This window comes from Protopterus annectens, chromosome 9.part0 (genome assembly GCF_019279795.1).
Source record: "Protopterus annectens isolate FY-2018-M chromosome 9.part0, PAN1.0, whole genome shotgun sequence".
NCBI lineage: Eukaryota > Metazoa > Chordata > Ceratodontiformes > Protopteridae > Protopterus > Protopterus annectens.
This window is the reverse complement of record NC_056743.1, coordinates 95,551,853-95,577,507: the sequence shown is the minus strand read 5'-3', so window position 1 is coordinate 95,577,507 and position 25,655 is coordinate 95,551,853. Positions and strand designations below refer to the sequence as shown.

The 25,655-nt window shown below is 44.0% G+C and overlaps 1 protein-coding gene across 2 annotated transcripts in view; it reads right to left on the bottom strand.

Annotated features, from left to right (window-relative positions):
* The window catches only part of ATG13 (autophagy related 13), a 1,186,869-nt gene that overhangs the window by 168,158 nt on the left and 993,056 nt on the right, over positions 1 to 25,655 (bottom strand). For both annotated transcript variants that reach the window (XM_044082606.1, XM_044082607.1), the window contains one exon: positions 9,533 to 9,646. In XM_044082606.1, the coding sequence (XP_043938541.1) occupies positions 9,533 to 9,646 (114 nt within the window). The remainder of the gene's footprint in view (positions 1 to 9,532; positions 9,647 to 25,655) is intronic.

Genomic DNA, 25,655 nt, shown 5'->3' with positions numbered 1-25,655 from the left:
AAATGTTCAGCATTCATTGGGTTACTCAACAGGGTGAATCAAACACCTAATTTCTTGAAGGAGTAGGTAAAATGCTTCTAATTTTATCAATGGGTAACGTTTGTATTTTTACTTTTAGTATTTTGTCCCTCAGAATCTAACTGTAATATAAGTACAGGTTTTAAAATCACACAACTCAGGTCTTACAATTTTGTTAGGAGAAAATATGCTGTTAGTTCGTCGCTGGTATTACCGTAAATTCATAGAATCAACAGTTTTCTAACAGTACCATTGCTGAGGCTCATCTTCCTCTAACTTTGCAATAATTAAGTCTTCTATAACTATTTCCATTTGTTTTCTTGGATTCCCCACCTCTGCTATATAAAAAAAAAAATCATAAAATTTCCAAAATATCTCTACTGCCTCTATATGAACTCTGGTTATTTTTCTAGTCATAGGCTCTCTAAGTTTGACTACAAACTGACAGGTCATACAAAGGGAAAACTCTGATGACAAAACAACAACAAAGTATTTTGTAAATTTTGAGAGAGACTGTCAAAGTTGTTGTGCTAAACGTTTTGGTAATCTAGAGTTGTGTTAAAAATAATTCCTTAAACAGCAACCCTTTTAATTCTTGCATATTACTCAAATACTCCCTTATTTCCCCTCTAGCACTCTGCAGTTTTGTGAAATTCCCCTTCTATAATATTGTAACCTTTGTCAGCCCTCTTATCACTTCTTTCCACTATGCTTTTAAAGTTCATTTTCCTTTCATTTATTTACTTATTTGTATTTGTTGACTGGGAAAGTCCAACGGGGCAAAGCCCATTTTCAGAGGAGACAGAGGAGAAAAGCTCCAGTAGGTACATTTAAAATGGTCATAACAAAACAATTTTTTTCTAAGATACATTACATAGATGGTTTTTAGGACAACAAGACACAAACATGTAACTGTTCTATAGTCATGTGATACAAAGATAAAAAACAGTTAGTTATGTACTCACCATAATGATTGATGTATGTGGTCCATCTCGCCTACATTCTTTACTCACGGGTTTGGAGCCGAGAATCGGCTCCGACTCGGCCATCTATTTTTCTAGCACGAAGTCTCTAATTGGCTGGGCTAACCCGGTATCCCAATATGCACCTCGCCCTAGCCCCAGATTTTGTTTGCAACTATACCAATCATAACCCATACATGACCAACACTGGAAGGAAGTCCAGCCAAGGAAAGAAAAGCAACTGACCTTGAAGGGTTCACAGAGCCAATATTCCTCCAAATCCTCTAGGAAGGGGGCAGATGGGAGGGTACGTAAGAATGTAGGAGAGATGGACCACATACATCGATCGTTATGGTGAGTACATAACTAACTGATGTTATGTGGTCCTATCTCGCCTCCATTCTTTACTCACGGGACAGCGTCCCCAACACCTCTATCCTGGGATGCTCATAGAAAGATACTCCTGAGAACCGTGGAACCAAAGGAAGCCCGGCCCCTAGAAGCCACGTCCAGCTTGTAATGAGTGATAAAGGTGTGAGGAGAGGCCCAGGTGGCCGCAGCACACATATCATCCAGTGAAAGCCTGGAATGGAAAGCTATCGATGTGGACATTGTCCTGGTAGAGTGAGTTCTGACGGGAAAAGGTAAACTTCTGCCTGCCGCCGAGTAGATGAAGGAAATACCATCTTTAATCCATTTAGAAATTGTGCACTTGGAAATAGGACAACCTGCTCTGTTCTCTGAAAAGGACACAAACAGTTGATCAGACTTCCTAACCTGTTTAGTCCTGTGTAAATAGAACCTCAATTGCCTGTGCACATCCAACTGATGGAACCTGAACTCTGCTTTACTGGAAAAATTTGGAAAGAACACTGGTAACTCGACAGATTGATGGAGATTAACAGTGGATGGCACCTTTGGAAGGAAGGATGGGTTAAGTCTCAGTGAAACTCTGTCCTTATGAAAGGTCAAATACGGAGGTTTAATGGACAGAGCTTGAAGTTCTGATACTCTTCTGGCCGATGTAATGGCTATTAGAAACGCCATTTTCCAAGATAAAAATTTCAGTTCACAGGTGGCAGCTGGTTCAAAGGGTGGTGAAGTGATGGCTTGTAGCACAAGGTTTAGGTCCTATGGCATGAAAGAGTCTGACACAGGAGGGCGAAGTAACCAAGCACCTTTCAAGAAGGCCTTGCAGAGTTTATGGCCCATAAGAGAGGGCTCGTAAGATGTATGGAAGTTGGAGATTGCAGCCAATTGCACTTTAATGGTAGCGGGTGCAGAGCCCTGATGGAAAAGCATGGCTAAAAAGTCTAAAACCGATGGAATCTGGGCTGTGAAGGGGTCCAAACCTTGGGCCTGAGCCCAAATGGAGAATCTCTTCCATTTGCTGGAATAAATGTTTCTGGTAGAAGACTTATGAGATGAAGACAAGATGTGTACCACCTCCGGTGAAAAAGAATGCCGTCTAACTAGTGATGGAAGTGGAGTAGCCAGGCTGTCAGCCTAAGAGTTCGCAGGGATGGATGGAGCTGGCTTGACATGCGAGTCAGGAGGTCTGGCACTGGGTCCAGAGTCCAAGGACCGTCCACTGCGTACTTCTGAAGAGAAGGGAACCATACTTGTCGAGGCCAGTGTGGAGCAATAAGAATCATCCTGCTTCCCAAGGATATGGCTTTCTGAATCACTCTTGGTAACAGAGGAAACGGATGGAAAGCGTAGACCAGACTGGGAGGCCAAATGTGGGCTACAGCGTCCCTGGGTGACTCCCCCTGTGGGGGGAATCAGTGTGAAGTACTCGCTGCATTTGGCATTGAGGGGACTGGCAAAGAGATCGCAGCAAGGCTGACCCCACCTGTTGAAAATTTCAACCGCCACTCGGTTGTTCAGTGACCACTTGTAAGGCATCAGAATAGCTCTGCTCAGCCTGTCCGCTATCACGTTGGACTTTCCCGGAATGTGCATTGCCACTAAGAACCGCTGGGAAGATACTGCCCAGTGCCACACTCGCATGGCCTCTCTGCAGAGGGGATAAGACTTGGTTCCTCCTTGCTTGTTCAGGTACCACACTACGGACATGTTGTCTGAGTGAACCGCAATCATTCCCAGAGGTAGAGAGTCTTGGAGTGCTCGCAACGCTAGAAACACCACTCTCATCTCCAGAACATTGATGTGCAGATGTACCCCGTGATCTTGCCACGCGCCTTGGACCGTCCTGCCAAGATAATGCCCCCCCCCCCATCTGGGAGGCGTCCGTGGTCACCGTGGCCACTGGAGACATAGGAATCAAGCTCCTCCCTTTGTCCAGATTGGTGGAACGTAGCCACCAGCAGAGGTCCTGTTTGCACCGTTCTGTGAGAAGTATCAAGTGGGAAAGAGGAAGTTTCTGAAATGACCATTGGGCGGAAAGAAGCCATTGTAAAATCCGCATATGTAATCTGGCCAGAGGCACCAGCATGATGGTGGCGGCCATGGAACCCAAAAGCTGGAGAACTAACCTGGCTTGAACTCTTTTGAGGGGCAACAGTGCATGGATCTGAGACTGCAGCACCCTTATTCTCTCTTGTGGTAGAAAGACTCGCATCTGAATAGAGTCTAGCTCTGCGCCTATAAAAACAACACGCTGTGAGGGCAGCAAGGCAGACTTTTCCTAGTTTAAAGTAATTCCTAATTGTTGACACAGTGCTATGGTAATCTCCCTGTCTTGAACGAGCAGATGCCTGGTGGGGGCGGTGAGAAGCCAGTCGTCCAGATACGGAAACACCTGGAATCCCTGACGTCTCAGGTGAGCTGTCACCACTGCCAAACACTTGGTGAACACCCTGGGGGCTGTGGTGAGACCAAAGGGCAGGGCACGAAACTGGAAGTGACTGGCTCCCAGCCGGAAGCGTAAGATACTCCTGGATGCCTTGTCCATCTTGATGTGGTAGTAGGCATCCTTGAGATCGATGGAGCACATCCATACTCCTTTTTCCAGCAATGGAGAAATGGACTGAAGTGTAACCATTCGGAACTTGGACTTCAGAACGTAGTGATTCAGTCGACGGAGATCCAGAATGGGTCTCAGGTCCCCTGTTCTTTTCAGCACCAAAGAGAGTCTTGAGTAAGTTCCTGATCCGATATGGTCTGAGGGGACTGGTTGGCTGACTCCTTTTCTAGCAGCCTTGAAACTTCTAGTGCTGCTTGATCCCATTAACTGGGTGTGACGTCTGGGATTCTCCTGACTGGAGGGGGTGTTGATACAAAGGGAATAGCATAACCTCCGGTAACTATTCTAAGCACCCAACGATCCTGGGTGATGCTTTCCCAGGCTTCCGGATGCAACGAAATTCGGCCCCCGACTGGCTCCAGAACAGCACAGTCGGGCAACTCCTCAGGAACGCTGGAAGGAAGATCCGCGAAAGGAATCGTGGTCTCCCGAGTTGCGGGGGCCTCCTCTGCCTCTAGGACGGCGTCTTCCAGAATAATTTCCCCCTCCTCTACCTCTGGAGAGAGGGACTCGCATTGAGCAGTAGGGAAAGGCCTCTGAGACTTCTTGAACCACATTTTCCCCCTCTCTGAGCCTTGGGGTAAGGCCTAGAAGGGAGAGAGAAACAGGCCCCTACGGCAGATAGTGTCTTTCCCTCCCGTTTGCATCTGGTTAGGGTGTCTTTCACTTTGGTCCCGAAAAGAGAGGACCCATCAAAGGGGGCGTCAGTGAAGGAAGCCTTAAAGGCCTCCGCAAAATGATACAGGCGCATCCAGGGGTGCCTTCTGAGAGCTACACTTGAGCTAGCTGCCCTACTTGCCCCTTCGGCTGCATAACATATGAGCCTCATGGACGAGTTGACAATGGAACTAAGGGTAGACAACTGGGCGTTAACAGTTTGCGTTACTGCCTAAGGCATGTTACCCATCAGAGTATCTCCTAGCTCCTTAAGGAGATCTCTTTGGAGCCGAGTGAAATGGCAAAGGTAATTCAGCGACCGCAAGGTAAAGGTCGCCGAAGACAGGGTACGCTTCCCGTACCGGTCCATACTCCTGGACTCCTTGTTAGGAGGATGGATGGAAGAAGCCTCTGCAACTTCCTGCTGAGTGGCTGCCGCCACCACCAAGGCATCTACCGAAACCCCTTTGGTCAGGAACTCTTTCCCCGGGGGAGCAGAAAGGAACTTATTTGGACGTCTGGGCACCGGTTCCACAGAATCAGGGTTCTCCCACACCCTTTGACAAATCAAATCCAGGAGTTTGTCGAAGGGCGGAGACACCCAGGAGACGGAGGGTTGAGCTCCGAAGGCCTTGAGGAATACCGACTCCTCCTCAGAGGGGGTCTTGGAAGGCCAGTTGCCTCTCTGTCTCAAAATCTCCAGGATGTCGGAGAAAGAGACATCATCGGAGGACGACTTAGGGGACCCCTCTGACTCCTTGAGGTCGGTATCAGAGGTGAGAGACTCGTCCTGGGAGTCTATGTGCTTCCTCTTGCACAACTTCTTTCTGGGGGGCTCCTCAGGCACGGACTCTGAGGGGCCCTCGCAAAGTAGGGTACCGCTCAAGTGGGTATCCCCAGACCTTTGGGCTCTGCCATCCATGGATAGGGGGGCGTCAGAGGCTCTAGCCAGGGTGTATGGGGACGGAGTGACAGATCCAGGTGATGTGACTGACGATCTGGCCAGTGCACGCCTCATGGCCTCGAAGGCAGGTTCCCCCCGAGACCATGACCGGAGTCGAGATTCCCTGAGCTGATGCACCGAGAGGGAGACTCGGAACTGACAGGAGTCCCGAGGTATCCCCCTCGGGTCTGACTGAGGAAACCTGAGTACCAAAACCAGAGGACAGAGCCGACATGGTTGGAGACGACACCGGCTCCGATAGACTCACCTGGGGTATCGGAGCTGACACAAGGACATCACTCGGCGTGGGGCACTCCGGCTCCGATGACACATGGGTGCTCGGAGGAGGAATCATCAATACCAGGACAGGGACTGGCTCCAGAGCCGACTGGGTCGGAGCCAAAACCAGTTTTGCTAACACTGGCGACTGCAGGAGCCTCTGGACCACCTTACCCACATCCAAATCAGACAGCCTAGAGGATTTGGAAGAAATAGAAGGGGATCGGGATCTCCTACCTGGAGACTCATGCCTGGCACTGGGTGACCGGCTCCGAATAGGCCCCAATAATATCGGAGCCGAGGTCGACTCCAGTACAAACAGATACCTCCTGTGGCCCCGAGGACAATGTAGCCGTGGAGGTAGTATCCATAACCGAAACTTTCTCCTGCGGCCCCGAGGACAATGGAGCCGAGGAGGAACTATCCACTTTTGAAGCCTTCTCCGAAGGCTCCGAAGAGGCAGACGGAGCCGGAGATCTTTTCTTGGCCTTAGCTGGCTTAGATTTAACACTAGAAGATGAAGAAGAATCTAAGGCCTCCTCAAAGGCAGGCTTAATCAGGCCCTTCAAAATCAGTTTATTTTTTCTTTCCTGCAGTACCCTAGGGCTAAACACGTGGCAAAAACTGCAGGACTCTTGTAGGTGAATAGCACCCAGACAATAAACACAGATGGAATTGCCATCTGTAATGGACATTTTATAGCCACATTTGGTACACTTCTTAAACCCGGAGGGTTTATGTTCTTTCTGCTCTTTAGACATGCTAACAACCGCACAACACCCAGCCGACAGAGACAACACAAGAGGAAGGTGGGAAAACCCAAGACACACTAACGCCAAGTAAACTCTAAGTAAAACGTTTCTTGGAGGGAAAACTACCCACAACTCAAAAACCAGCACACACACAAAAAAAAAAAACAAGGGGACAACACTGGAGAGGACTAGGTCCTCTAACTTAAATGGGCCTAGACCGCAAAACAGAGGGATACCACAAGCAAACACAATCCTCACAAAGCTCACAAGAGCTAGTCAAACGAAAGAAAGAGTAGCTATTAAAATAGCTTTTGCAATACAACTGACTACTAAAATACTTAGAAAAGTATTTGAAAGGGTACTTAGCCAAAGCCAAGCGAGACTATGTCCTAACTCTACGAGCGGCAAACGAGATCTGGGGCTAGGGCGAGGTGCATCTTGGGATACCGGGTTAGCCCAGCCAATTAGAGACTTCGTGCTAGAAAAATAGTTGGCCGAGTCGGAGCCGATTCTCGGCTCCGAATCCGTGAGTAAAGAATGGAGGTGAGATAGGACCACATAACATCAAGTGTTTCTTCTGTGGTTACATTATACATGATGTTAAGTCAAAGTAATAAAACATTTAGTATGCAAACAGTTCATGTGCAGTTTATGTGACAAGCAGAAATTAGATATGACTTAAAAAGACATGAACAAGGAGAGTTACAGTACAGATGTTACAAATATTAAGGTAAGGAGTGTGAAACAGTTGGTAGGTAAATAACAGCTAAAGCTAGACAAGGGAGAGAGAGACATTGCACAGCTGATGAGTTAAGGACAGTTGGGTAAGAATATTAGGTTACATACTGACAGAATATGGTTTTAAGAGAGTGGTGAAAAGTATTTGAAGGAGATAGAGAAAGTGGAAATATTAGAAAGGAACAGAAATGTAAAGTTTGGGCTAAGAAAGATAAGTGAGGAGGAAAGGTAGAAAAAAGTGTTGTGTTGAAGATTATAGTAGTTAGACATTAGCTTAAAAGGGAAAATGGAATTACCAAGTGAGGAGCATGTGCACAACCACATGTAGTTTGGGTGGTGTTTTAGTAAGGGCTTGAATGCAGACAGTTTCACTGTCTGTTTTGGGTACATTAGGATGACATTCTAGGGATTAGATAGGAATTGATGTGGATACTCTACAAAAGGGCCTTACAGAAACATATGCTTGGTACCAGAGCCATGGGCTCAAGCTCAATGCCAACAAATGTATAGTTATCCCCTTTGGGGAAAAAACATGTACCCATGAATTTCCACATAGGTGGCAGTACACTAAACACCGAAAGTGAGATAAGAGACTTAGGGACACAGGTGGACAGTGGTCTCACCTTCTATAACCACATCGCCACAACAGTCAGGAAATCCTTCTATGTGGCACACTTCATCACTAAGGGCTTTTCATCCAGAAAAAAAGGAGGTCATTGTCAGAAGCGATCTCTGCTTAAAATACAAGGCCATGTCAAACTCAGAGCTGTCGGACATGCTACACTTTAAGAAATCCCAATCCCTCAGAGCCACACGCTCCAGGGATCTAAACCTTGTCATCACAATAAACAAAGCATGCTGGAGGGATAGGTTCCTGATCCAGATACTCCCCAGACTCTGGAACAGACTGCCCATACATGTCAAGCAAAGCGCCTCTTTGGCCCTCTTCAAAAGGAACCTTGACGATTGGATGGGAGAAAGGAAATTCACTCCAGGGATCATGTCAGTCACCCTGCTAGACAGGGGTCCAGGGAAGTAAATAGTGTGGGAAGAAATAACCAGGGAATTGTTATGGCTAGGCTTGTATAGGCCCTAGGGCTGATAGCCTAGTACCAGCCTATGAACCTATGAACTGAAGGCATTAAGTTTAACTGTCTAGTTTAGGTACATTGAGATGGTGTTCCATAGTTTAGATAAATAATGGGAGTATAGTAAGTCTGCTGAGTTATTAGACCTTTTTATGATTACTAAAGAGTTTACTGAGTGACAGAAGGACACTATCTGGATAGTAATGCTTAGGGTTACACCCAGAAGGACACTATCTAGATAGTAATGCTTAGGGTTATCTTTTAGTACTGGACATTTTTCTGGTGCAGTAATAAGTTGTATGTTAATTATTTGGGTAGCTCAAGTCAGTTTAGTTATTTCAGGCTCTACACTGATGAGTCTTAAACAGTACATAAGGTTGGCAGCAGATTTGGCTATGGATACTTACTTTAACAGGCAAAGACTTTAGCTTCAAATTTAGGTTTTAAGAATAGGTGAGACATACAGGAGGGATGGAAGAAAGTAGGTAGATGCTAGTGTTTATCTTGCATCGTCCATCAGGTAGTGTTTGGTTCTAGTGAATGAGTCAATTTTTCTGGTGTATTTTTTTAATGGCTTGCAGTATTTGTTAGTCAAATTTGAGGTTACACTGGTTCTGTGCTACAGAAGGTTATGTGGCTCTTCTGGTGCCTCCTGAAGCAACAAAAACTCCATGAAGGGTATTCTACATGTATCACAGAGAATTTTAGGCAGGTAGTTTCTGCCGATTTAATATAGCAAAGGGAAGAAAAAATAAGGTAAACAATTCACGTCATTATATGGTTTGGACCAAACAAGGAAAAGAAAGCAAAGTTTGTGTATTTCATTTTGCTACAAAAAAAGCAGGGAACTGCCAATTAAGTTTAATGAAGCACCTTCTGTTTTAAGGAAACTGTAAAAATGCAGTACTCTTCCATGCAAAGGGAATGGGGTGGTCATGAGAAAGCAGTTAAAGCATCTGCATCAAAAAAGTAGTGGTGCTGTTTGACTAAAAACTGCCTAAACTTTGTAACCCATTACTTTCTGCTATCAAACAGTCTTGCAGAAAATTGGATCCCACTGGTAATATAAAGATGCCAGAGATCATGGACTGCATTAAAATACTTACAAATTCTACCATGACAAAATCATCCTGTACGTTTCCACTGCTGCCAGTTGAGGCCTGCGAATGCAGGCTACCCTGAAGAGGTGAGTCGATGACTGGAGAATCGGGAGGGTTTACCTGTTCGGTAGAGAAAAAGAAAAGATCAGTAAATAAATTTATTTGACAGTTTTCAAGAACACAGACTGAAAAGCCACAAAATGTGTCATTCTTTCTAATCAACCCCTTCTCTTCAAGTTACAAAAATCCTGACCTATGTTTACCACTACCAGGCACACTGTACAAATGGTACATATATACTCTAGGCTTGGATGAGTTGGCAACATCTCTGAACTTTCTGTATAAATTACAAAGGAAGAGTAAAATAAAATAGCAAAGGCAAAGAAAGATGTGGTAGGCAGAGTCAGGGATAAAAGTACTTTGATTAACCTATACGAAAAAGATACAGAGATTTACTTACGGTGTGCCAACAAATGCTTTATCAACATACATCCAGGTGTTGCTGTTCAGTACACTGATGATTATTTTATGTATTGCATATTCAGTATACTGAATATTATTTTATTTATAGCATGTGCTCTACTAGTCTCTCTGCAGTACTGTGACTCACAAAAAAGAATGACTTTTGTTTTAATTTTCTCTTTTCTCCAAGTCTGTGCAACCTTAGAGGTAACCTAAGAGAGAATGAGGAATATGGGGGCAATAGTTCACAAAAGGGTGGGGGTCAGAGGGATAAGGACAACCACACAAATTATGTTTTAGTGTGACACTCTATAATATGAGTTTATGTATTCAGTTTCTTGTATGTGTGTGAGGTGGGGGGGCTGTGCCTTTGTATGTTGTACATTTATTAGTTGTGTTATTTTTGAGCACAATATTAATTCTGATGTTCAATTTATAACAAGGGAGCTGATCAGAATTAAGAAAATGCAAGACAAGTGAGGCAGAACATTGCCAAAAATGCAGTTAAGATGCACGAAACTCCTGTAATCAGTTTACACATCCATTTGATATATTCTGCATCCTGCACAACAGCTGTTCTTGTGTTCTGGGCTATGTGAACCCATGCATTCAATGTCTCTGGACCCAGATAAGCTCTTGTAAACTGGTTCTGCTAAAGAATAACTGCATTCTTCCTACTCGAGTACACCTCTGTAAGCATCTTTTAGTACCTCTAGCCTTTTTAATTGCAGTGGTTGTACGAACTGCTTGCTTTAAGGTCATCTGCTGTGACTGTCTTCTAGTCTCTTTACAAATTTATTACTTATACATACCTCCATTCTTCATATTTAATTCCAGGTCTGTGCCTTCCAGGTCCATTTTACAGTTCTTCGCACAATGCTAAATCTTGTACATAATGCTACTTAGACAGCTTTGTCAGGTGCCTTCTCATTTTTTCACTTTGTCTTAACTATCAACTCTGCTGTATATATTTGCATTATCCAAACAAATGTATGATTCTCATCCCTCACCTAAGAAATCAATCTTCTTCTTCTTTCAGCTTTTCCCAGTTATGGGTCACCATATCGGATCACCTGTCTGCTCATGATTGGCAGTGGAGTTTTACAGTGTTGAATTGCCTGCCCGGCGGCCAATCTTCCACAGAAGGGACACACATGAACATGCTCACGCCTAGGGCCAATTTAGAGTGTCCAATCCACCTACAACAGGTCTTCGGGATGTGGGAGGAAACTGGAGCACCCGGAGGAAACCCACGCGACCACAGGGAGGACATGCAGACTCCACACAGAAGGCACCCCAGCCAAGGATCGAACCGGAGAACCTCTTGCTGTGAGGTGGCAACGCTAATTGCTGCACCACCATGGCCGTCCTCAGCTAAGAAATCAATAACCCCACTTAAAATGTGTCCAATCCACTTACTACTTCCTATTAAAGCAGGAAATGACATATATGAAATGGGCCACTAAAAACAGCTCGTACAAACATCACACAAGCAATATATATTCTCACCAACCAGAAGTAACGTTCGAGATGAAAATAAGTTTTTTAGCCAAACACTTTCTGGAGAACTAAACTTTACTAGCCATAGTAAATTTCTCCATAAAAATCCAAGGATTCCTTAATCAGTAACACTAAAGTCCAATATTGGACTTTCTATCAGCATTTCCACCTTTTGCAAGCAACCTTTTCAACAACACTTCAGCTCTCACACCTCTACCTACTACTCCATTACACAAACTAACACCAAACCCCTCCCTTTTACTTTAAAAAGAATTGGCTATAAAAATGTTCAGAACTACCTTTGAGAAAAACAGACACTAGACCACTCCACATTCATATTCCACACTTGCTATCCCAAATTCTTAAGATAAAACAACTGTGAAGACAGTGAAATTAAAATGTGGGTTCACAGGTTTGCTATACATAAATCTTCCATATTTTATCACTTCAAACATGTTATTCCCATAACCCATTCCTGAAGTCAATTCACGTGGCTCAGAGAAAGACTACTGCATAATAGCCATGAATTGTACCTCTTCTGCCCACCGGCAAATATGCTTGAACATATTTACAATAAAAACCTTGACTATATTAAGAATGTATCCATACATACAATAAGCATAGCTTCCATTAAAAATTCAAGATCATCCTGGTTATTTACTCTTCACCTGCTGAAATATTTACCAACAGTGAAAAGAAGTCTAATATCTATGGCCATCTTAACTGATTAAAGTAAAGGAGTCAATATAACAGACCACTATTCAAAATGTTCTGACAGAAGTTTGTGTAACACGCTGCATTAATAACTAAAACTCTACAACAATGAACTTTTATTTAGAAAAAAAGTGAAGTCTAGTTCTTTGCAATGCTTATGTGTATGGTTCTTCCTGCAAAACCTCACAATTCAATACAAAATATCCCATTCTGGACATTTGAAAAAGTGGCAACCATATTCCAGATTAAGTCCAAAAATAATAAGTCAGATACCAGAACAAACTCCACTTGAGTCCTGTAAAGATCCAGTCTGGGCCCTCCACTATTTTTTTTTTTATTTAAACAACCTTCTGTGGGACTACCTAAAATGAACTATCTGCTTTATTTCAGTAATGTAGTGCAAGGTGCACCACAACTACACACAAAAATTAGGGAAAAAGATAAAACAAAACTTGTTAATCAATTCTCTAGTGCTATACACAATCTTAACAGTATTCAGGGGTGCTTTAAAAACATTTCTTATAGGCACCCAAGCAGTGTTAAGATCTCATACTGGGGAATGACACCAGAAATGGTCTGGCAAATAACAAGCGGTAGAATGTAAAACTTTTAGTTATGTACTTACCATAACTTTGGATGTATGGGATCCATCTCGCCTACATTCATAACTGATGGGTTTGGAGCCGATCCGTCAGCTCCGACTCGGCCACTATACACTAAAACGAAGTCTCTCATTGGCTGGGCTACACCTTATCCCAGAATGCACCACGCCTGCTTCCCCAGATCTTGTTTGTTCACTTTCATACATTCATACAGGTACAGAAAAACATACCAATAACTGTAACCAACTAGAGCCCTTCCAGAGGAGAGCTTAGCAAGATCAATATTTCCTCCAAATCCAAAAGGTAGGGGGAAGGAGGGTGGGTATGTATGAATGTAGGTGAGATGGATCCCATACATCCAAAGTTATGGTAAGTACATAACTAAAAGATGTAATGGGATCCTATCTCGCCTACATTCATAACTGATGGGACAGCGTCCCTAGCACCTAAAACCCGGGTGGCTCACTGGAACACACTCCTGAGAACTGCGGAACCAAATGAAGCTCTGCCTCGGGAAGCCACATCAACCTTGTAATGAGAAATGAAGGTGTGCGGAGAAGACCAAGTAGCAGCCGCACAAATATCATCTATTGAAACCTTGGAGTGAAAAGCTACAGAGGTGGCCATAGCCCTGGTAGAATGAGCTTTGAGTGGGAAAGGCAACTCTCTGCCTGACTGGGAATAAATGAAAGAGATGCAATCCTTAATCCATTTGGCAATGGTGGTTTTGGCAACTGGTAGACCTAACCTATTCTCTGCAAAGGACACAAACAGTTGGTCAGATTTTCGTGTCTGAGTGGTCCTATCTAAGTAAAAACGCAGTTGCCTGTGAACATCCAACTGGTGGAAGGTATATTCTGCTCTATTAGAAAAATTAGGAAAGAAGACTGGGAGCTCCAAAGATTGCTGAATGCATAAAGGGGATGCAACCTTAGGCAAAAAGGATGGATTCAATCTAAGGGAAACTCTGTCTTTGTGAAAAACCAAATACGGAGGGGAAGAACAGAGAGCCTGAAGCTCTGAAACTCGCTTAGCAGAAGTTATTGCCACTAGAAAGGCAGTTTTCCACGACAGAAATGTTATATCACAAGTGGCTGCCGGCTCAAAGGGACGGGCAGTTAAAGAGGCCAGAACCAAATTTAAGTCCCAAGGGGGCACAGGATGAGCCATAGGAGGCCTGAGGAGCCAGGCTCCCTTAAGAAAGGACTTGCAAAGTCTGTGAGCCATTAAAGAAGGCTCTATAGCAACATGAAAATTAGATATAGCCGCCAGTTGAACTTTAAGTGTGGAGACGGAAGAGCCTGAATGAAACAATGCAGCTAGAAATTCTAAGACCTGCGGAACTGGGGCCGTAAGAGGATCAATACCTCGCTGCTGGGCCCAACAAACAAACCTTTTCCATTTGCTGGAATACAGCTTAACGGTAGACGGCTTGTGGGAAGAGGACAAGATGTGCATCACTTCCGAAGAAAGAGAGAGATCTCTAACTAAGGATGGAAGTGGAGTAACCAAGCAGCCAGTCGCAACGACCGGAGAGACGGATGAGAGTGTCCCGACTGATGAGACAACAGGTCCAGCACTGGGTCCAGAATCCAGGGGCCCTGTACCGCATACTTCTGAAGAAATGGGAACCAAACCTGATAGGGCCAATGTGGGGCGACCAAAATCATGTGTCACTCGACATGAAGAGCCTTCTGAATCACCCTCGGGAGAAGGGGAATCGGGGGGAAGGCATAAAGCAGACCAGGGGGCCAGTTGTGGGCTAGAGCGTCCCTGGGAGACTGCCCCTGAGAGGGAGTCAGAGTGAAGAACTCTCTGCACTTCGCATTGTTGGGGCTGGCGAACAAGTCGCAACAAAGGAGACCCCATTTGGCAAAGATCCGCGCAGCCACTCTCCTGTTGCCCCACGAGTGGTCCCTCAACAACAGAGTCCTGCTGAGCCTGTCTGCAATCACATTGGCTTTTCCCGGAATGTGTGTGGCTATTAAGAAATGTCGAGAGGCTATGGCCCAGCGCCATACTCTCATGGCCTCCCTGCAAAGGGGGTAGGACCTGGTTCCGCCCTGCTTGTTTATGTGCCAAACTACCGACATGTTGTCGGATAGAATCGCAATAGTACCTTGGGGGAGAGCATGACGAAGTGCTTGCAAAACCAGAAGCACCGCTCTCATTTCCAGGTTATTGATGTGAAGGTTCGCTTCGCAATCCTGCCAAGTGCCTTGGACAGACCTGTCCAGATAATGACCCCCCCACCCTATCTGGGAGACGTCCGTGGTCACTGTGGCAACAGGGGGCTGAAGGGCGAAAGGACACCTCCGGTCCAGGTTGGACCGACATAGCCACCAACGGAGGTCCCGACGACAACTGTCCGTAATCAGAACCAGGTGGTTCAGGGGAAGTTCTTGGTACGACCATTGAACCGTTAATGGCCATTACAGCACCCGCATGTGCAGCCTGGCTAACGGTACTAAGAGGATAGTTGCAGCCATCGTGCCCAATAACTGAAGAATCTGTCTGGCAGGAACTCGAGATTTGGGTAACAAATTTAGAACCTGTGATTGTAGAACCTGAATTCTTTCTGATGGCAAAAATGCCCGCATCCTTTTTGTGTCTAACTCTGCACCTATAAAGGTGATACGCTGAGATGGCCGCAGAACAGATTTTTTCCAATTGTAAGTGATTCCTAGCGAGAGACCCAAGGTTACTGTGGCCATCAGCGCTCGAATCAGTAGATGCTTGGAGGTGGCAGTGAGGAGCCAGTCGTCGAGATAGGGAAACACTTGGAATCCTAGACTTCTCAAGTGAGCTGTCACCACTGCCAGACACTTGGTAAACACCCTGGGGGCTGTGGTGAGACCAAAGGGCAGTGCACGAAACTGGAAATGACTGGTTCCTAGGTGGAAGCGTAAATGACTCCTGGACTCTTGACGTATCAAAATGTGATAGTAAGCGTCCTTGAGGTCTATGGAGCACATCCAGACATCCTTCTCCAATAACGGGAGAATGGATTGAAGGGTGACCATCCGGAACTTGGACTTCTTCACAAAACGATTTAAAGAGCTTAGGTCCAAAATGGGCCTTACGTCCCCTGTCGTTTTTGGCACCAAAAATAATCTTGAGTAAGTCCCTGATCCGATCTGGTCGGCGGGGACAAGCTGGATGACCCCTTTGCTTAGCAGCTTTGAAACTTCTACGGCTGCCAGATCCCATTGACTGGGTGGCACGTCCGGGATTCTCCTTGTAGGAGGAGGGGGCTTGAAAAAGGGGATGAGGTAGCCTCCGGTTACAATGCGAAGCACCCACTGATCCTTGGTTATAGATTCCCAAGCCTGTGGGTGTTTTGCAAAACGACCCCCGACTGGCTCCGGAGAAGCACAGCCGGGCCACATCCTAGGGATGTTGAGGGTAGGAGGAACCACGAAAGGAGTCGCAGTCTCCAGAGTTACGGGGGCCTCTGCCACCTCTAGGGCGGCGTCTTCCTGAATCCCCCCCCTGCCTCTGGAGGGGGGATCACTCGGTGGAGTAGAGAAGAACTTTTGGGATTTCCTGAACCACATTTTCCCTCCTCTCTGGGCCTTGGGATAAGGTCTAGAGGGAGCGGAAAAACGGGCCCCAACGGCAGTCAAGGTCTTGCCCTCCTGCTCGCACCAAGTAAGTGTGTCCTTCACCTTAGGTCCAAACAAGGAAGACCCATCAAAGGGGGCGTCGGCGAAGGAAGACTTAAAGGCCTCCGCGAGTAGACACAAGCGTAACCAGGCTTGTCTCCTAAGAGCCACTCCTGTGCCCGCTGCTCTACTCGCCCCTTCGGCTGCATAGGAAATGAGCCTCATGGACGAGTTGACAATAGAAGATAGGGTAGTCATCTGGGCGCCTACGGTCTGTGCTAACGCCTCAGGAAGGTTACCCGCAAGGGACTCTCCTAACTCTTTGAGGAGGTCCCTTTGGAGCCTTGTGAAATGACAGAGATAGTTCAGCGACCGCAGGGTAAAGGTCGCTGAAGAAAGGGTCCTCTTCCCGTACCTATCCATGCTCCTAGAATCCTTATTAGGAGGATGAATAGACGTTGAAGCCTCTGCCACGTCCTGCTGAGTGGCAGATGCCACCACCATAGCATCAACTGCAACACCCTTAGTGAGGAATTCCTTCTGGGGAGGGGCTGAAAGAAACTTATTAGGCCTGTCAGGCACCGGTTCCACTGTATCAGGATGCTCCCACACCCTCCGAGAGATTAGATCTAATAACTCGTCGAAGGGTGGAGACACCCAGGAGGAGGAGGGCTGGGCCCCGAAGGCCTTGAGGAAGACTGACTCCTCAGCGGTAGGGGCTTTGGATTGCCAATCGCCTCTCTGTCTTAAGATCTCAAGGATATCCAAGAAGGAGACGTCATCAGAGGACGATTTAGGGGACTCCTCCGCATCATCGAGGTCAGTATCTGAAGTGACGGATTCATCTTGGGAATCAACGTGCTTCCTCTTACACAGTTTCTTCCTTGGGGGTTCATCCAAAGCAGATTCAGAAGGACCCCCGGAAGAAGGGAACCCTCTAAGGGGGTATCCTCAGGCCCTGGGGCCCCACTGTCATGGGAAAGAATGTCTCCAGAGGCACCAGTACCCAACACTTGGGACGGTGAGGTAGAAACCTGCTGAACTGGCAAGGTCATGGCCAATGCACTCCGTATGGCCTCAAAAGCAGGACCTCCAGACTCTGCAGAGGGCACTTGCCAAGAGACCACGGTGGTACCGGGAATACCTGCGACCGATGCTCCGAGGGGAAGACTGGGCATCGAAGAAGCGAGCTCCACAGTGTTGCCCTCGGCCCCCGCCGAGGAAGACCCGGTACCAAACCCTGACACCGAGGACAGGGTAGGAATGAAGGTCAGAGCAGAGAAACTCCGAGGGGGTCCCTGCTCCGACTGGACGATTCCGCTGCGTTCTACCTGCACCGACTCCAACGGCTCCAAGGGGGTCGGAGGAGGAATCAAATGCACAGAATGTGGAATTGGCTCCGAAGCCGCGTGGGCTGGAGCCGGGATCATTTTAGTAAAAACTGGGGACTGGAACAGCCTCTGGATAACCCTATCCAAATCCGAATCCGACAACCTACAGGATATGGAGGAAACAGACTGGGGCCGAGAAGACTTCTGCCTCGGCTCCGATAAAGCAGGGATCGGCTCCGAAAGGGTTCCAGCACTATCGGACCCGAGACCGGAACCGTTTGTAACCATGTCGGCGCCGAAGGAAGAAGTCGATCCATGTTTCTTAGCTGTTGGGTCCGACAGACTGGTCGGAGCCGACGATCTATGCTTCTTGGGTGTCGGGCTCGACGGACTGGTTGGAGCCGACGATCTCTTCTTTTTAGAAGCTGGAGATGAAGCCAACGCTTCCTCAAATGAAGGCTTAATCAGACCCCTAAGTATCAGCTTGTTTTTTCTCTCCTGGAGAACCCTGGAGGAAAAAGCGTGACACACACTGCAAGTATCCTGTAGATGTTTAGGCCCTAAACAGTACACGCAGACAGCATGGCTGTCTGTAATAGACATTTTATAATTACATTTTGCACACTTTTTGAACCCTGATTTCTGCTACTTAGACATTTTGAGCACAGTAGAAAAATAGGTAACTGATCGCTAGAAAACACAAGTAAACTAATATATGGGCTAAAGCCCTCTAACTTAAACGGGCTTAGCCCGATACAACAGGTCAAATACACAGAAGTAAGGTAATACGTGGGCCAAAGCCCTCTAACTTTAACGGGCTTAGCCCGAAAACTATTTCAGTCACACAACAAGAAAAAAATAGACATACAATAAGGGCAAAGGGCCTCTAACTTAAACGGGCCTTGCCCAGTACACTAGTAGCGCGAAAAACAATAAAATCTAACTTTACACAAAACTGGCCACAAACGCTCACAAAGCTGTTAAAACAGCTGTTTGTTCAAAAACTGACAGAAACCCTAGCCAAAAAAGACCAAAGGTCAAGAAAAAACACTTAGCTCCAGCCAAGTTGAGACCACGTCCGGCTTGGAAAGCGGCAAACGAGATCTGGGGAAGCAGGTGTGGTGCATTCTGGGATAAGGGGTAGCCCAGCCAATGAGAGACTTCGTTCTAGTGTATAATGGCCGAGTCAGAGCCGACGGATCAGCTCCGAACCCATCAGTTATGAATGTAGGCGAGATAGGATCCCATTACATCTAATTTTAAAATTTGCTTTAATTCATTCTGCCACAGTTATAAACCAAAAATGTGGCAGAATAAAGTGTCTTAACCGCTTTTTTACTGAATAAATGTTTATTGATTTTCATAAACATATATACAGTATGTATATCAAATATTTACACAGTCAAAGCTTAAAGCGGAGAAACAATTCCAAAAACAAATATTACAAAACCAACTATTTACAAAGACTGTCTATACTTGAAAAAATTTCTTGAATGTATTTTTGAATAAGATTATCATTTATTACAATGTTCTGTTTCTAGCACTTGATTTACTTTCTGCCAGGCAATGTTTAAGGAAGTAGGTTGTTCTGTTCTTTCCTTGATTGTTTTCAATTCCAACTGTGAGACTAATAAAACCATGTTCTTAAAATGTTTAAAATTGGGAGGAGTTACAGCTTTGCAGTTCTGTGTAATATTTTTACTTGCAATAGCAAGGAGAGTCCACAAAATTGCATATTTTTGCCTTGGAGCACAAGAAGGTGTATTCAACAAAACTAGAGATTTCTTAAGTTGGAAATTATCAGTGAACAGTGCCTGTAACAAATAATTAATACTTTCCCAATATTGTTTAAGTAAATGGCATTCATAGCACATGTTGCCAATTGGCTATTGATTGTGATTTACGGGTCTATATTACCAACAAGCAAGATAAAATGATAGACAACGGAAATACTGACACATATGTATCGAAGTCCAGTAATTGCGAAACATGCAAATATCGGAAAAACAAACATCGAACTGTCATAGTTGACCAAATTGTGCTAGTGTTAAGTATGACGTCATGCCGATGGTACCAACATAATCGCAATCACAAAGAAATATACTAATGAAATAATGGTATGTTTGAAATTACATGTTGACAAATTGTAAATCAAGTCAGTCATTATAAAATAATTTAGTTCTGAGATACTAAGTAAGGAATACACAGAATAAAATGTTTGTTTTACTTCTAACATGTTGCACTCACACTATAAAAGTCATGTACCGCAACTGAAAGCTGTGCGTTACACATTCTGTCATCCCTTGCAATGGTAGTACATCGCGGTTAGCTTCTTTAGTGTCACTTCACTTGTGTGATTAATAAGTACGTCACCATTGGGAGTCTTTTTATCTTATAAAATATATATTTTAAGTCACATGGTTAGGTCATTTTATTTAGTTTAGTTCTTCACAAGCAAACCAGGTACCCAATGTTGGCCAACTATGGAATTTTGATATTTTGCAGTTCGACATATCCGTATTTCGGGTATTGTTGTGTTCAACGTATATCCACCAAAACCACTAGAGCAAGCGACTTAAACCTTAGCACGGATATAAACAGGACGTGCTGGAGGGATAGATTTATCACTCAGAGACTCCCTATGCTGTGGAATAAAATCCCGGTCCATGTGAGGCAGAGCACCTCGCTGACTCTGTTCAAGAGAAATCTAGACCTGTGGATGGGAGATCGTAGGTTTACCCCGGGAATCATCTCTGTGTCACTGCTGGACAGAGGCACAACAAACTAATGGGCACAGTATTTTTTCATATAAGGGGTGGCGTAAGCCACAAAAATTTGGGCTAGGCTTATAAATGCCTTAGGGCAGATAGCCTAGTATAAACCTATGAGCCTATGAACCTATGTCCATAGGTGTGAACTAGGCTAATGGCCCTGGAGTCGTTACAAGCCTAGCCCATAGGATTACCCTTGCATCATGCCACATATGACCTTAGTTTCCAGTGCCTCTGTCGAGGAGAGCCACTGGACTGATCCCCGGGGTAAATTTTCTATTTCCCCTCCACTCATCAAGATTTCTCTTGAAGAGGGCCAGTGAAGTGCTCTGTTTGACATGAATGGGAAGTCTATTCCATAGCATGGGCAGTCTCTGGGTTATGAACCTGTCCCTCCAGCACGTTCTGTTGGTTGAGGTCTCTGGAGCATGTGGTGCACAGGGATTGGGATTTCTTTAGATGTAGCATTTCTAACAGAGCTGGGTCTGACATTGACATGGCTTTGTAAGTTAAGCAGAGATTGTCTCTAAGTAGGCGATTTGAGATGGAGATTAGCTGGAGTTTTTTTGAGTCTGTCCATATAGGACAAGTGTTTAAGGCCTAGAATCCTCTTTGTGAGGTATTTCCGTGGCCTCTCCAGTTGTTGCAGCTGCCTAGTGAGGTACATGCCAAATGGGTCATTGTACTCGATGATTGGCCTAATGAAGGAAGAGTAGAGGAAGACAATGACCTCTTTCTTCCTGGATGCAAAACCCTTAGTAATGAGATGTGCCACAGAGAAGGACTTTCTGACCACAGTGGCAATGTGGTGGTCAAAAGAGAAGTTGCTGCCAACCTGGGTTCCCAGATGTCTTACGACGACTTCTGTGTTCAATGGATTACCACTGATGTGGTAATTCATGGGAACCGGGTTTTTCTCAAAGGGGTTGATGACACATTTTTTGGCAATGAGCTTAAGGCCATGGTTCTGACACCAGTCGTTGGTCTCAGTGAGGCCCTTCTGTAGAATGTCTACATCACCGTCGACATTAACAATGTCGGTTATTTTATCTTTCGAGATGGTAATATAGACCCGTGATTTTTACCTCCAACGTCTATTTTCTTTATTATATTCATTCTAATTTGTGTGGTGTTAAGTATGCTCTATGTATAAATTGCCATGTAAAAAGTTGCCAATATAGTGATAAAGATGTTCGTTTTGGTGATGTAAGAATTAGTTTTTTATCTTTATCATCTGGCATTTTACCATTAACTGTTTCATAGTATTTCCATATATTTTGTTTATTATGAACTCTTGTTTCTTTAACTAATTTGTATAATACTGATAAAATTCCTTTCACATTTGTGGGAAATTCCATCAGCATTATTACCTGCTCTATGAACTTAGGAACCTTTTCCCTAACAGATTTCTGAATTATTGCCTGTTGGTTTAAAACTGTTTGTCTTGATCCCTGCAGTGTTAACCACATGTTATTTTCAAGGTTGAACCCACTAATAATTTGCTCTATCATTAGTACTTTATTAGTGTTTATCACCTGTCAGTAACTTAGACCATTCTTACTAAGTATTTTAACTGCTACTGAGTCCCGAGTTATATTATTTTGTGTATATACTACTGGGAGTATGAAAAAAGACCATGCTTTTATATCCAGATTTTGTTTACAAAGTGCATAAAAGACTTTAGGGTATTGATAATGTATTTAGAATTTATATTTTGTGTTTCTCTGTTGCCATACATTCTTTCAATAACCAAAGTAAGCTATTTGGTACTATTTCCATATGTTTATTTATTGTCTCATGAGTGGTTTTGAATCAGATTTTTTCATGTACTAGTTTCCATTTGGAAGTATATTCTTTAACCATACAGAAACTGTTTTTAAAGCCAACGATTGTAATATATACTTCTAAATCTGGCAATCCTATTCCACCTTCTTCCCATTTGTCAAAATGATGTCTTAGGGCAACTCTAGGTTTTTTTAGGGTACCATAATAATTTCATTATTAACCCTTCAATTTATTTTAAATATGATTTTGGTGGAGGTAGCGAGCAAGCTTGTAAAAAATGCAGACTTTTCTGGAACATAATCATTTTAATTATATATAGTCTTTCCTCCATGGTAAAAGATAGCTTATTCCATTTTTGTACGAGTTCTTTGATATTATCCAAAATCTCTTTATAGTTTAGTTGCACTGTTGTATCTATGTCATTTGTGATTTTAACTCATAAGTATTTGATTGTATCATTTCTAGATAGATATTTATGATATTTTTTATTTAATGCTTCTTTGTTCATATTTATTAGTAACATACTGGTTTTATTTTCATTAAATCTTAGCCCAGAAATAATCTTAAACAGTTGTGTTGTTTTCCATAGTTCTTTTAGTGTGTTATTTTCTTTTAGTGAATAAAATGTCATCTGCAAATAGTTGAATCTTTAACTTAAGGTCAGTATCTAGTTGAATTCCTTGAATGTTTGGGTTTGCACGTATGAAATTTGCTAATGGTTCTATTACTAATGCGAATAACAAAGGAGAAAGTGGACAACCCTATTTTGTACAACTCCGTTTTGTACCTTTTGTAATAGTAACAGGCTCTGACAAACGGGATCATATTTTTATGTACACTGAAGACTTATCATAAAGCGACCTTATTAGGGAGGTAAAATTTTTTGAAAATCCATACTCCCACTGCTAGTTGAAGCTGCCCACACTAACCTTCATCTCTGTAACAGGGGAAGCCATCATGTGGTCAAATACTAGAATATATATATTTTTTTAACATTCAAAAAATTGTTTAAATTAAGCCAACATGAGAATGGAGAAAGGAGGTTCTGCCAATAGGAGTACAGAAAACAGGCAAGAGGGGCTAGAATTTACTGGAGAAAACTACAAAGAAACCAAAACATTGGAAACAAATAACTAGACAGGGAAGGGAAATAGAGTGGGATGAGGCCAAGAAAATGTGAAGACTGCGGGCTACAGACTGCATTCCCTGGATTAATATCAGAGCATAGGCAAAGAGAAAGTGATAGGGGAATCCTAAGTGAAACACCTGCTCTGGTAGAGATTTTAGTGGAATTTAGAACAGAAGCTGCAGTTAAAAACGGATAATTGGTAGGGCATATAAAATAATGTACAATAGCTATAAAAAAACATCTGAGGAGGTTAGAAAAGATTGGGAAAAAAACTGGAAAAGCAATTTACAAATGGACCATGGGAGGACATATGAATGGCTTCCAAGTAAGCAATAAAATTCAGAAAGGTTAGAAATTTTGCTTGGAAGTGTTTGCATAGGTATTTTTATACCCCATGCAAACTTCAAAGTATTTTTCCTCAAGTAGATAGCAAATGTTGGAGGTGTGATGGGGAAGAAAGTACAGCTATGTAAGAACTTACCATTACAGTAGATGTCCTACTGACCACAATTGCAGTATTCCTGACAAATGAGTTATCACCATTGATGTCTGGTCAGGGTACCAAAGCTTTACTCTCCCTGTGTCGTATGCCTGACGCATGGCTCAGCTTGTATGCATTGGTGTATAAAGATGGACATACAAGTGTGGATACTCAGGCTGCCTGCAAGCCAGCGGTCTGAAGACTAATGACAGATGAGACTGGTCAACTAAGAGTGGTGTAGCTTGAAATGGTAAAAAGACTCCCCCTTATCCATGTGAGAGCAAAGGATGCAGCAACAAAAGGGAAGTGAAAACTGAAGATGGGAGTGAGGTAGTAAAGGAGTAAAGGTGACGGAGGGTAGGATGGAAAATTGCAACAGTGATCCTTAGGAAATCTACTGTTACGCTATGTTCTTATATAACTGTACCATATCCTGACCAAAATTACTGTTGCAGAATTTCTGACAAAGGGTGATTCCCAAATCTGAAGGAGGAAAGAAGGGTGGCTGGCTATTGAGAAGAAGCACTGTCCAGCAGTTTGGACAGGAATGACTTAGCAAAAGCTGTCCAGGACCTGAAGAAGGCATCAGTTTTGTAGTATGTACAGGACCAATTAGTCACCTCCAAAATAGACTTGCAATCTATTCCTTTGTGGAAAGCTCCAAGGAAGCGACTGCCCTAGCAGAATGTGCTTTAGAGCAGGAACTTAAGGTTTTACCATACTCCTAGAAACAGAAAGACAGAGCCTTTGAAATCCAGGCTGCAGTAATTTGTTTAATGACTCAGTGGTTGACCCAGCCTAGAGGACATAAAGGAAATGAAAAGCTGGTCAGACGTCCTGAAGGATTTAATTTTGTTCCTGTACAATTGGAGTTGTCTGTGAAGGTCTAGAGAGTGTAAGGTTCTTTCCTCTCTAATTCTGGGATTCAGAAAAAAGGTGGTCAGGTGAAAAGTCTGATTGAGAGACAGCTCGTTCACTACCCTACTCATGAAGGATCGGTTAAGCCTTGAGAGTTGCTCTGTTTTTGTGAAAAATAAGAAAAAGGGGAATGGCCATTAGAGCTTGAAGTTCTGAAATCCTCGTGGCAGAGGTGAGGTCCAAAGGGAGAATATTCTTCCAAGTACAGAATTTTAAAGCAGCTAAAGAAACTGGTTCGGGGGGGGGGGGGGCAAAGTAAGTTTTCCTAGCACAAAATTAAGATCCCAAGGTGAGGAACATCCATATGAATCTGTTGAATAGGAAAAGGCATGAAAGGTAGGTAATCCTGGGTCTTTCTGGAGAAAAGGGAGAAGAGGAATCAGAGTGCCTAAGGGGTGGCAGTGCTGGAGCCACATGGATTTCAGAAACCATTAGATTTTCCTCATGAGGCCTAGTCAGAGGTTACATAGGAATGGTGCCTGCCACGAAACCCAAAGTCCTTAGAATCTCCACTGCAGTTCAATGGGTTACGGAAGAGAGGTATTTTAAATAAGTGGACAGACATATCCTTTTCTTGGGGAAGGAAGGCATGCATTTTCATTATGACCAGTATGCAGTCCAGGAACACCAGGTCCTACATAGTGATTGTATTGTCATTACAATGACAATGTATTGGCATGTGATTTTTTGTAGTTTATGGTGAACCCCAGACCTGTCAAAAGATACAGGGTGAATTAGTGATGCTTCAGAAAAATGTCTGGGGATAGAGCCTGTATCAGAAGGTCATCCAGGTAGGGGAAATCTTAATTCCTAGAATGCAACAGTAAAGCT